Below are 13,200 nucleotides of genomic sequence, written 5' to 3'. Positions count from 1 at the left end.
TCTTCACTTGTATGGTGAATATTCATTTTCAGCCAATATTATTCCTTAAAAATCAAGGAAAGCGATGAAATCCAGCATGTATTCACTTCAGACTGCTCCGCAGATCTTATTTCTGAATACATTTTATTACAAATTTGAATCCATTTCATACAAAATGTGATCGTTACAAAATGAGAAACAAGTAATAGTCCCAGTGACAATATATTACTCTTAATCATTAGCAGTAAATATAATGTAGATATATTGTTTATTCCATTCATTCACTAAAAATGAAATGTCTATTTGAAGAAACGATAATTTACAAAATAACAACTGAGAAAGAAGTCTACTAAGTGTTTTAGTCAACTTCCTCCATTCTTGATGTGTCGTCATCTCCTTCCAAAACTGGCATGTCTTCATCAACAGGCTGAATGAGTTCTTCAGCTGGAGTATCATCATCATCAATGCCTGTGAATAAAAATACCACTCATTAGCAAACCAACCATTAACACTCTATAATAAACTGTATATGGAATGGCTGCAGTGCCATGAAAACAAAGCTAATGCTTACCGAGACCCAGCTTTATCATTCTGTAAATGCGGTTGGCATGTGTCTGTGGGTTCTCCAGTGTGAAACCTGAAGACAGCAGGGCGGTCTCAAACAGGAGGATGACCAGGTCCTTCACAGCCTTATCGTTCTTGTCAGCCTCTGCCTTCTCCCTCAAGGTTTCAATGACTGGATGCAGGGGGTTTATCTCAAGGTGCTTCTTAGCTGTCATGTAGCCCATTGTAGAGTTATCTCTCAGGGCCTGAGATTTCATGATCCTCTCCATGTTGGCCGTCCAACCATAGGTGCTGGTGACGATGCAGCAGGGAGAAGAGACCAAGCGGTTGGAGACTACAACCTATGAATAAGAATATGTAATATTATTGTAAAGGACAAACAACCTTGACTGTGCTATATTAGTATAATATGACTGGAGCATTATAATAGATTAAATATTTAATAGATTAAATATTTAATCTATTTCCATTTCCTTTTACCTTTTCAATCTTCTTGTCAAGGATGTCCTTCATGATCTTGCACAGGTTCTCAAACTTATTTTTGAGCTCCTCCTGCTTCTTCTTCTCTTCTTCATCCTCAGGCAGCTCCAGCCCTTCTTTGGTCACTGACACCAGGTTCTTGCCATCAAACTCCTTCAGCTGCTGGACACAGTACTCATCAATCGGCTCAATCATGTAGATGACCTCCAGGCCGGCTTTGCGAAGGCGCTCCACAAAGGCAGAGTTGGCCACCTGGTCTTTGGTCTCACCTGTGAAAAGGAATTAAAAAGCATGAGTTGAAGAGCTAACCTAAGCAATAATGTTCAGTAAAAGACGAAAAGAATATTTACCTGTGATGTAGTAGATGTGTTTCTGGTTCTCCTTCATGCGAGAAACATAGTCCTTCAGGGAAACCACCTCATCTCCAGAGGCTGAGGTGTAGTATCGCAGCAGCTCGGACAGCTTCTTTCTGTTCTGGGAGTCTTCATGGATGCCAAGCTGAAATTAAAGCTGAATATGACTTTCAAATATTTCAGTTGAAGGATTAAGGGAATTGATTCAGATGGTTCAACCTACCTTGATATTCTTTGAGAACTGCTCGTAGTACTTCTTGTAGTTGTCCTTGTCCTCAGACAGTTCTGTGAAAAGTTCCAGGCACTTCTTGACCAGGTTCTTGCGGATGACCTTCAGGATTTTGCTCTGCTGCAGCATCTCTCTGGAGATGTTCAGAGGCAGATCCTCAGAGTCCACCACGCCCTTGATAAAATCTGAATAGGGAGAACAAAAACTGTTTAGGCAGCCAAATGCAGACTATGATCATTTCCAAAAAAAACGTGACTCTAGATCTGTTTGTTCTAAAGTCATTGATACAGTATCTTAGACCTGACTTGAATTTGAATCAGAATGATTAGTGATAACAATATGTTACTTACTGAGGTACTCTGGAATCAGCTCCTCACAGTTGTCCATGATGAAGACCCTGCGAACATACAGCTTGATGTTGTTTCTCTTCTTCTTGTTTTCAAAGAGGTCAAATGCAGCTCTTCTTGGCACAAAGAGAAGGGCACGGAACTCCAGCTGACCCTCCACTGAGAAATGCTTCAGAGAAAAGAACAAATTATGACTTTTATTAGCTTTAAATATTCAATTTAATGATAATAACATGTGAAATGCTGTGCATGGGTAACAGTTTGGGGTATATGTAGCTAACCTTCACAGCTAGATGGTCCTCCCAGTCATTGGTGAGACTCTTGTAGAACTCTCCATACTCTTCATTGGTGATGTCATCTGGGTTACGGGTCCAGATAGGCTTGGTCTTGTTCAGCTCCTGAGCATCGATGTACTTTTCCTTGACCTTCTTCTTCCTCTTGTTCTTGTTGTCCTTTGTATCTTCATCTTCGTCTGAGCCCACATCTTCAATCTTAGGTTTGTCAGTGTTCTCCGCAGCCTCCTTCTCAACTTCCTCTTCCTTTTCTCCTTCCTCAAGTGGCACTTCCTTTTCTCTTGTTTTCTCCACCTTTGACAAAAAGAAAAAGAGCAATAAGGACATTTTGTATTTGTATTATGTACTGTATATAACAGTGTTAATATCATATTTAAAATATGATGGCAATGTGATTCAGTTTGGCATGTAGTGCCCTGACTACACGGGCCTGAGAACTTACATAAAGTGTAATTGGGTAGCCAATGAACTGTGAGTGCTTCTTTACAACTTCTTTGATGCGCTTCTCCTCACAGTATTCTGTCTGATCTTCCTTGAGGTGAAGGATCACCTTTGTACCTCTGCCAATTGATTCTCCTAGAAGTAGCAATAAAATCAATGATAAGAGAAGGGACAGACAATGTGTCAGTTTATATTCATCATGCAAATTATTGATCAGAGTAATGTATCAGTTAGGAAAATAACATTTACCAGTGTCAGGTTTGACCGTGAATGAGCCTCCAGCCGCAGATTCCCACATGTACTGCTCGTCATCATTGTGCTTGGTGATTACTGTCACCTTCTCAGCCACCAGGTAGGCAGAGTAGAAACCGACACCAAACTGACCGATCATGGAGATGTCAGCTCCAGCCTGCAGAGCCTCCATGAAAGCCTTGGTGCCAGACTTTGCGATTGTGCCCAGGTTGTTGATTAGATCAGCCTTGGTCATACCGATACCTGTGTCAGTGATGGTCAGGGTGCGAGCGTGCAGGTCAGGCATGATTTCAATTTTGAGGTCCTTGCAGGAATCCAGTCTGCTGGGGTCTGTCAGACTTTCATATCTGATTTTGTCCAGGGCCTGTCCAGAAGTGTGTTAAAATGAGAAATATAAGATTTTTGCATTACTGCAAGAGCTGGTTATGAAGAAAACAAAGGTTAAATGTGCATTAAGGTGCTGTTTGTACTTACATCTGATGAGTTGGAGATGAGCTCTCTAAGGAAGATCTCTTTGTTTGAATAGAAAGTGTTGATAATCAGGGACATCAGCTGAGCAATCTCAGCCTGGAAGGCAAAGGTCTCCACTTCCTCCTCCATAACATGTCCAGCACTCTCAGGCATCTAAAGGAAAAACACATTATATTGTTTTTATATATATAAGTATATTCTGGATTTCTAATTATGCTCATCATGCTTATGCATGCTATACTTTATTGCTTTGATATTTAATAAATTTTTAATGTATGATAGATATTTTTTCCTGCTGTTATTTGAAATTCCCCCCCACCCTTGTTACAGAGAGCCTCGTGGCTTGCAGGGAGTAGCTATTACTAATGGTAGAGGAGGAACATATGTTCATTCTGTCAATCAAAGACTACCAGTTGGCCATTTGGAAAATGGGAGGAGTTTGATGCTTCTCCCCGCCCCCAATGGCTTCAACATGTGCCATTTAACAGATTTATGTTTAAGAAAGCAATTGCAGCTAAAGTGTTTTAAGAAAAGACTATACAGCCATACTAGTCTATTATCTATTTTCTTCAAGTGATGCAAATGTATTTAATACCAAACTATTACCACTGTCTTGTAGCAATACTTTTTGCAATTTCTACATTAATGAATATATTTGTTAGTAAAAATTGTACTAAATCTTGTTATTATTGTGTTTTTGTACTAAGATGCAAATGTGTTAATAATTTGTCTTACTGCCCGTTTGCCTTTGCCAACTCACGGTCACCCTGCTTGCCATGTGCTCCTGACAGTCTCACTACGATACTAATGATAAAGAGGCTATTCTTCAACACTTATAATAACTGATATCATCAAGCAACAAGTACCAATGCCTCTCTCTGTCCTACCATTTAAGCACACAACACACTACTAATATATATTATGCCATTGTTCTGTCATTTAAAGTGCAGAGATGAATTTAGGTGTTTCAGTCTTACCTTGAATACAAGATTTAGTTTCTCTCAGTGCTTGCAGGTAGTCGTCAAATGTCTAACTGAACTTGTCGTCTCTTCTTGAAGAGCTTAGACTGTGCGCTTCGCTGCTGCTCCTGTGGGCAGTAAGTCTTGTCTTGATGTGTTCAAGTGAGTATTCTATGACTCTATGCAGACCCTACGACATGTTGGCCTCTTTTTATACTTAAGGGCTGGTTTCTCGAAGCACCCATTCAGAAGTTTCCAGAAGATACGTTCACCTGTAGTACTGGGGGTGATTGGGAAAGGCCAGGAAGGGGGGGTGGACATCAGAGCCCTAAAGCTTGTGTGGCCATTTAGGGCTGCAGAGTCACAAGGAGTGCCTGTCACTCACAGTGAGAGCTTTTCTGATAGCATGACTGGCTGTTCGGCCTAACCCCCCCCTTTGAGCATCACAGCTGTGCATTGCCTGTGCTATCAGCTGTTATCCGTGTGCCACATTGGACACACTATAGCAGGCCCTTGTCTTTTTTTGGAATGTAAGATTAGGGTGAAACCCAAGGGTTTTACATATCTTAAGATGCGTCTTATCTGCAATGTATGCAAGAGAAACTGAGATTCACACTACAGGATCTGCCCATAAGAATCTATTGAAATGTATCTTATTCATGTAAACATAATAAATTATAATAAACTTTATTATAGCAGCTTAACTATACATTCTTTGCATAAGGTCAGTTATCTAGTGATTTCAGCCAAGTCTCATGGCCTTCATCAGTGGATAAAACAGAATCTGCCTCAATATGTTCCAGAGTTTGAAGGACACAAATCTCTTAAAATTAAACTCATTGGTGAGATACTGACAATCTTGTCTGACAATGTTGATAGTTCCTTCCAATCCATGAAAAGGTTTTGGACTTAAACACAGAAGCCCTGAACCACAAAATCTGAATTAAATAGTTGAACAACAGGCCCCACTCAGGAATTATTAAAAGTGTAAACATTCACTGAGAAAAGTCAAAAGTCACACAGACTGTGACATATGGATACATATGAAAAGCTGAAACTAGATGATGTCTGCTGACACAAAACCCTCACAGTGGATGAGATGAAATAATATGCTACGCTACGCCTGAGATCCACACCTTCAGGATGCAAGAAATAATAAGTGGAGCCATTGTGTGTTGGGATACAACATATGTTGTCTATATTATGCAGAGATGTTGCCACCCACAGCCTTGCATCTGTCCGTTCTCAGCTTTTACACAACCTTGTGTAATGCAGAAGTCTGGAACTCTCTAGTCCAATGTGATCGACAGTGACTTCAGTTGTCCAGAGGATGGCAGTGCATCACTTGCTGCAGCTCTGTTATGCAATCCAAACGTTTCGAGACGTTAGTAGACGCTACTAGATGCGAACTGTCCATGTGACGGAGAAACACAGAGCAGAGAACTGTTGCAACCACTGTAAGGTGATATTTTCACAGCCAGGTCCCCCATAGTTTAAATAGATATAGTTTAAATAAGATGTGCTGGTGCAAACTGAGCATCACAAAGAAATAGATGTTTCTAGAATTTGGACCTTTATAGGTATATTAGGCTAAAGGCTATATCTACAGATTTTAATCTCATCCTAGGTCCTGTCTATGGAAATGCACTAATTTAACTAGGTTGTTTTAGTGGTTTATGTTGCTCAGCTTTAGGATTTGTGCATTGACTTATAACACGTATAATGGAACTCGGTGTTGCTTGTCTTTTAATAACAGTGGCAACTGTAGTATTATTTGCATTTTCTGCACTCTTGTACTTGTGATTTCTTATTTTGTTTATTTTTTTCTCTGTTTATGTTTCTAGCTCCAGCTCACGTGACTTTATATCCGTCTCTACGCATGGCTGCTGGACTTTAACGGTCAAGCGCATGCGCTGTCGGTAACATCCGGGGCTTGGATAAGGATGAACGCCAATTTCCAAGATGGCGGCGGAGGGAGGAGGGAAGGAGATGAACGAGATTAAAACTCAATTCACCACAAGAGAAGGCGTCTACAAACTCCTCACTCACTCCGAATACAGCCGCCCGAACAGGGTGCCTTTCAACTCGCAGGGCTCCAATCCCGTCAAGGTCTCCTTCGTCAATGTAAACGACCAGTCCGGCAACGGCGACAGGATCTGTTTCAATGTGGGCCGGGAACTGTACTTTTATATATACAAAGGCGTGAGAAAGGTAAACAAAATCTGCTGCAGCGACCAAGACCGCGCAGTCCACAAGCAGCTCGTTGGTTTGGCGTCTCCAAACATGTTGCAGCCTGGCTGTCACCTGTCTTCGCCTCTGTCATTGAAGTGCGCAGATTGTCAAGACAAGGCCATGTAGCAGACCAAGCTAAGTTAGGAGCCAATTAGCATTCTTAGCCAACATCGCCACAGTTGTTTGCGCCTCGGCGAGTGTCCACTTCAGAGTTGTTTTGAGTCGTCAGTCCGTGACAAGTTGTGACAAGAGATTTTCCAGCCTGCTGGATAACGTGAGGGAAAAAAAAGGGGCTTGTAGTGTGTCGTATGGTTTGTTTGTTTATTCTCCTTTTCATGGCTAATGTTATATGTGTGTGACAAGTTGTCAACAGTGCTCACCAGCAGCAACGTCAAATGCTGTGTCCCTACGACGGAATAAAAAGTGATCACATTGGAAGCTGTTGGACTTGGAAGTGAGCTGCAGTGTTTATTCGTGATGCAATTACTGTGTGCACTCACCGCCTTGGATGTGATGCAATGTGATCCACTGTTTGGTTGTATTCAGTGATGAGGTCATTGCAGTAAGCCACGTTTGGTCTTGTTTAGAAGGGATGGTGACTGTGTCAGTGGTGATCGTGCTGATGATGTGCTTGCTGTTGCAGCAGCCACAGTATATGCAGCCTCGTGTGAAAGGGACAACTCTGATATGTTTTAAAATGTAGGTATGCCTGGTGGGAACTCCTTTTTGTACAGAGTAGCAAAAATCAGCAATAGTGATCTGCTGTTTGCTTTGGACTCAATCTAGCCTAGTAAAAGATAAGGCTGGAAGAAGTTTTAAAATAAGAAAAACTGTTTCATCAACTTCTAAAAACAGTATCAGTGCTAATCCAGTATTGCTTTGCATGCTGATAGTTTCTAGATTGTGATAAAGTATTATTTGTTATTATTATGTATAAGGCTTGCACCATACAATATGGTATAAAGTTTTTATTAACATTTTTCAACTACTTTTGGAAGAAGGTAGTATAGACTGCATGGGCAAAATGAGCCTCTTATTCATCCTAAAGTTGCTTTACCACTTGAGTTGCCCTGTAGAAAATGAATGGGGGAAAAAAAACATACATTGCAGAAGATATTGGCAGGGACTGACGATTTATTGTGATTTGATAATGAGTATTTGAAGGTAGAAGAGTGTAGTGGAGTAGGGAGAGTGGGAATGTGGGCAGAGCATAATGGAGTGATTTGCAATGTCATGCTTGTGCCATCTTATTGTAGCCATCACCTCATATGCTGGTTTGCCACATCATTATATACTGGGTGGTTTTCCGTACTGCAGAAACATCATAGAAAGAAGTTTTGTTTGGTTCACTTATATTGCAATGAGCACATGTTCCTTTCAGCTCACTTGAACTCTTACCATTCTTCTCTTGCGATATTTCACATTGGTCTACATTTTGCTGTAGACTTGAAGTCGAATAATGAGGCATCATGGTCTGTCACGTCTAAAGCTTAGCTACAGTGCCGATAGAACGTCAAATGAAAGCAGGGTAGAAATGTGGATTATTAAAGCAGTTGTAAACATTTAGTGTAAAGCCTGCTTAATTATCTCAGTAGATTCACAAACAGTGCATATCCATTCATTCAACGTTTCTCCTACATTGGGTTTAATTGCCTGTCTTGTCTCTAATGTTGATGTTAGATGCTTACTTTCTCTACTGTTTTGACCTTGAATTGTTACTGTTGCATGTACAGCCAGTAGTCTTGACTCAGCATCAATATAATTACTGTGGGATTTCATTAAATAGCTGAATTTCACTAACAATATGCCAACCATTTCCTACTAAAGTGGACAAAGTGGAGAAAAACAATCTAGACTGAGCAAGCCTTGTGTTGTTTATGCCATTGCTCTTCAATATTTGAGATGTCTTTCTTGTGGTTTTGACATTATTTTGGAATGAATTATTTATTTATTATGGAAGTATTTTGGGAGTCAAGCTTTGCATTATAATAGCTCTATCATAGAAATTTGCCAATATCTGACTCTTGTTTTATTTAGAGCTGTCTTGCTCTGACAATGCTGACATCTTTGTAGTTAGGTCCCTTAGGCTTTCTCCGCGCCTCATTTAATGCACTGAAATAGTCCACAAGAGAGTTGCAGCAATAAAGCATAAAACTATCACAAAAATGTTCCACTGGTCTGACGCCAGATCCATTCCTATCAGGTTAGCAGATCTGTTCTGACTTTTTTCTGTGCAGATGCAAGGTTACAAAGTTAAACATTCAACAAATGGTATGAGGAAAAATATGACATGCTCATGAATACCTTTGACCTTGGATCACCTTTTAGTTTCCTAAAGCCTCACAGCGTCATGTTTGGTTTAAATCTGTTGTTGAAAGACAGACTAGCCTACATAGTCTGATTGACATGGTCTTCCTCTGCTTTTAGACAATGATTTCCCATGTGTGGCAGTTCATTTTTATAATGAACCAAGTGCATTGAGTTGAAATCTTTAGAGAAAAGTTATGAGATAAACACAAGTGCTGAGTTGTGGTGTAATGTATTACAGGTCACTTGGGAATAGAAGTCTGAAACATAGCTCATATGCAGTTATACTTTATTTTTGTTAAAGTAGTCAAGTTAGTGTCTTGTTCACAGCTTTCATGATTTTTTGTGTATTTATACAAGAAAAATTATTACTTTTATGTTTTAAAATGTACTCATTTGTGTGTATTTGCTGTCCTAGGCTGCGGACCTTAGTAAGCCAATAGACAAGAGGATATACAAAGGAACGCAGCCCACGTGTCATGACTTCAACCCACTCACTGCTACGGCAGAGAGCGTGTCCCTGCTGGTGGGTTTCTCAGCTGGGCAAGTGCAGCTTATAGACCCAATAAAGAAGGAAACCAGTAAACTCTTCAATGAAGAGGTGTGTTCCAGTCATTATTGTTTTGAAGACCATAGCATACAACCTTCTGATATTTAATATGTAATTATGCTGACAATAGTCTATGAGCCTACTAGTCATACAGATGTGCGATAACTTGCTGACCAGTTTCTCTTGTGTTCTGTTTGTGTGACTCTCCCTCTCCCTCAGAGACTAATAGACAAGTCAAGAGTAACATGTGTACGATGGGTTCCTGGTTCAGAGAGCCTGTTTCTGGTGTCTCACTCCAGTGGCAGCATGTACCTCTACAACGTGGAGAACACCTGTGGCACCACTGCACCTCACTACCAGCTCCTTAAGCAGGGCGAAAACTATGCTGTGCATACCTGCAAGAGCAAGTCGGCCCGTAACCCATTACTACGCTGGACAGTGGGTGAAGGGGCGCTCAATGAGTTTGCCTTTTCCCCAGATGGCAAGTTCCTGGCTTGTGCGAGTCAGGATGGATTCTTACGGGTATTCGGCTTTGACGCTGCCGAGCTCCACGGAACAATGAAGAGCTACTTTGGTGGCTTACTGTGTGTGTGCTGGAGCCCAGATGGACGTTATATTGTGGCAGGAGGGGAGGACGACCTGGTGACAGTGTGGTCATTTTCAGACTGCAGAGTGATTGCACGTGGGCATGGTCACAAGTCGTGGGTGAGTGTGGTGGCATTTGACCACTGCACCACCAGTGTAGAGGACGGGGACCCCCCTGCTGAGTTCAGTGGTAGTGACGAGGACTTCCATGAGCAGATTCACTTTGGCACTGGTAGAGACAGAGCTAATAGTACTCAGTCTCGGCTTTCTAAGAGAAACTCTACAGATAGTAGGCCTGTTAGTGTGACCTACAGATTTGGCTCAGTGGGCCAGGATACCCAACTGTGTCTGTGGGACCTTACAGAGGACATTCTCTTCCCTCACCTCCCTTTGTCCCGTACAAGGACTCACACTAATGTTATGAGTGCCACAAGTCCTCCATCCACTGGACAGAATACTACTACTGTATCCACCACCACCACCAGTAATCCAAGTGGCACCAATGGTAAAGACAATGTGAGCAATAGTAGCTCTGGTGGTAACCCAGCGAACTCCCTTCCTAGCTCCCTGCCTCGCTCTAACAGCTTGCCACACTCCAATCCAGCAGGTGGCAGTACACCCAACAGTCACACAGGCAGCAGCAGCAGCAACAGCAGCAGCACCACCACCACCACCACTAAGGGTAACAGCATCATGGACAGTTCTTTCATTGCCACTGGGGTGAGCAAGTTTGCAACACTGTCATTACATGAGTCGCGCAAGGAGCGTCACGAGAAGGACCACAAACGGAACCACAGCATGGGTCACATCAGCAGCAAGAGCAGCGACAAGCTCAACCAGCTTTCCTCATCACGAACAGCAAAAGCCGATGTGGCTAAGACTCTAGGCACTACGCTGTGCCCGCGCATGGAGGAAGTGCCGCTGCTCGAGCCGCTGGTGTGTAAGAAGATCGCTCACGAGAGACTCACTGTGTTAATCTTCCTTGAGGACTGTCTGGTAACAGCCTGTCAGGAGGGTTTCGTTTGCACATGGGCTAGGCCAGGGAAAGTGGTGAGTGACAGGCCAATTGAGGATACGCTCATGTGACACCTCTTAACAAACATTGTGTGGAATACAAGCATTTTCTTGCTGCATTCAGAGGCTGTTAACACACCTGTGTGTTTGTCACATATAAACCGTCAGCATTGTGATGGTTAAAGTAATACCACACCTTAATATAGACACCTAATCAATCACATTATGGTATGTATGTGTGTTATGTCTCTCCACAGGGATTGCTGTCATCTCAAAACAACCCAGCAAACTCCCCCAGTGGAACAGTAGTATAGCCCCAATACTGGTGCTGCTAATGACAGCTCCATGCAACAGAGACGGGGATGACCAAGGCCAAGGCCCTGCAGCGCTTCTTCACACACACACACTCACTCACCACATGATCTCCAGTGTCACCTTAATTCTCATCACTAGAACCACCCACATGCTCTCTCATTCTGTTACTGCTTATGTTTAGGAAACCGATATTGGCGAACCAGGGTTAGAAACTTGACCCCCTTTTTGTCTTGGGGGCCCAAAGGGTGCTAATGGAAGTAATAGGGCAAGCTTTAAATCAGCCAGGAGGTTTATAGGAGAGGATGACTGGCTCACTGTTACATATGGTCATATCAGGTCACGTCTAGTGTGACAATAACCGACTCTAGTACCCTATCTTTTGTGCCTGTAGATCTTCAAAGACTAAACACAGTTTAAGCATTGTGGTAATGCTTCAACCTAACCTTTTTGTCACAGATAAAGGGAAGAAGACGAGGGATTGTTAGAGCAGCAGCAGCATATCCCCAAGTCAAAACCAAGTCTCTTTATAGTTTTCTTTTGTTTTTTTTTCTTTCTTTTACGTCATGGGCAGCCACAGTCCTCAAACACCTGTTCATGGCAGACTGCAGCTTTTTACTTCCTTTACCAATATTTTAATCACACAAATGTGTTTTGCACAGATTTCCTCATGTTCTCGTTTCCCCCATTTGGAATGAATAATGGTGGAACACAAGCAAAATATTTTGAAGACAGCTTTGGAAGCACTTGGGGAAACGGCATGTTATTGCCCTCTCTCAACGCTGGATGCTGCAATCATAGTTTTTATATGGAAAAAAAAAATTGTTTGCACTTAATAGTTTGTTAGAGGAGAATGGCTTTACCTTTTTTTGGAGCGTGTAAGAGCTCCTTGACAAGGTCGAAATATAAATAGAATTTAAAAAAAAAAACAAAACCTTTGTATCTATTGAACATTTATTTTAATATTGTTTCAGATTAAATGGGCTCTGTATTATATGTAAATATTGTACTTTGATGATTTATGGGTGAAATGATCATTATTTCATTAGTTGAAAGATTCTCATTTCAGACAATAGCGCTATTTCTAATACAGAAAATCTATACCTAATATTAAAATGAATCTTGAATATGCAGGTGAAAATGTTTCTTTTCTGTTGTACATAAAGAGAATTCAGGTGTATTTTTTATTAATGACGTGTTTGGCATAGGAGACGTCTATGAAGTCCTCTTATCTAACAGGTAGTGCTGAACGCTATCTAGCCTGTCGCTGCAGATTCCTTTTACAACACGGGAAGGTAGGCGCAGAAGCAGCGGAGTAATTCAGCCATCACTTTGAGCTCAGGTAAATCACAGGAAGACTAACGTTGGCGTAGAGTTCCCGCTCACCCATTAGCACTAAGCCCTACCCATCAACATGCGTGTGAATTCACTTCAGCTAACAAATCAAGACAACCATGTTCTGCAGACAGGGCTGAATTTCACAACTCCTGTAATTGTGAGTATTAATTACTGAACTGATTCTGAACTTGTGAACAAACTGTTGACACTGTGTTGAAAACCAGCTGACAAATGTCAGCACTTGGCGGTGTAAAGTGCTTCAGGTAAGGGTGTGTTTTTTTTTGTTTTGTTTGTTTGTTTGTTTGTTTTTGTTTTCCCCAAGCACCCACATAGGAAGAGTGAACATTTAAACAGTGGGAGCCTTTTAATCCATGTGAGGCCTATTAAAACAGCTTTGACAGACCACATGTTCCATTTGTGTTACTTTTTGAAGTCGACAAACAATCAACTAACATGAAACCACATCTTCATGTAACATGACTGGATGCATCATG

At 41.6% G+C, this 13,200-nt stretch overlaps 2 protein-coding genes across 2 annotated transcripts; one reads left to right on the top strand and one right to left on the bottom strand.

Moving 5' to 3' along the window:
- Positions 1-200: 200 nt before the first annotated feature.
- Positions 201-4,687, bottom strand: hsp90aa1.1 (heat shock protein 90, alpha (cytosolic), class A member 1, tandem duplicate 1). Its single transcript, XM_026342041.1, has 11 exons — positions 4,387-4,687; positions 3,413-3,562; positions 2,936-3,302; positions 2,688-2,821; positions 2,234-2,539; positions 1,956-2,121; positions 1,600-1,790; positions 1,374-1,521; positions 1,024-1,292; positions 551-884; positions 201-447 (listed from the first exon to the last, which is right to left on the bottom strand). The coding sequence occupies exons 2-11, from the start codon at positions 3,560-3,562 to the stop codon at positions 338-340; spliced, it is 2,175 nt and encodes a 724-aa protein (XP_026197826.1). The 5' UTR covers positions 4,387-4,687; the 3' UTR covers positions 201-337.
- Positions 4,688-6,298: 1,611 nt separating this feature from the next.
- Positions 6,299-13,109, top strand: wdr20b (WD repeat domain 20b). The gene is made up of 4 exons (XM_026341588.1): positions 6,299-6,579; positions 9,326-9,508; positions 9,677-11,092; positions 11,314-13,109. The coding sequence occupies exons 1-4, from the start codon at positions 6,331-6,333 to the stop codon at positions 11,368-11,370; spliced, it is 1,905 nt and encodes a 634-aa protein (XP_026197373.1). The 5' UTR covers positions 6,299-6,330; the 3' UTR covers positions 11,371-13,109.
- Positions 13,110-13,200: the final 91 nt, after the last annotated feature.

This window comes from Anabas testudineus, chromosome 24, assembly GCF_900324465.2.
Source record: "Anabas testudineus chromosome 24, fAnaTes1.2, whole genome shotgun sequence".
Taxonomy (NCBI): Eukaryota; Metazoa; Chordata; class Actinopteri; order Anabantiformes; family Anabantidae; genus Anabas; species Anabas testudineus.
Note: the sequence above shows the minus strand (reverse complement) of the source record. Positions and strands in the feature narration are given on the sequence as shown.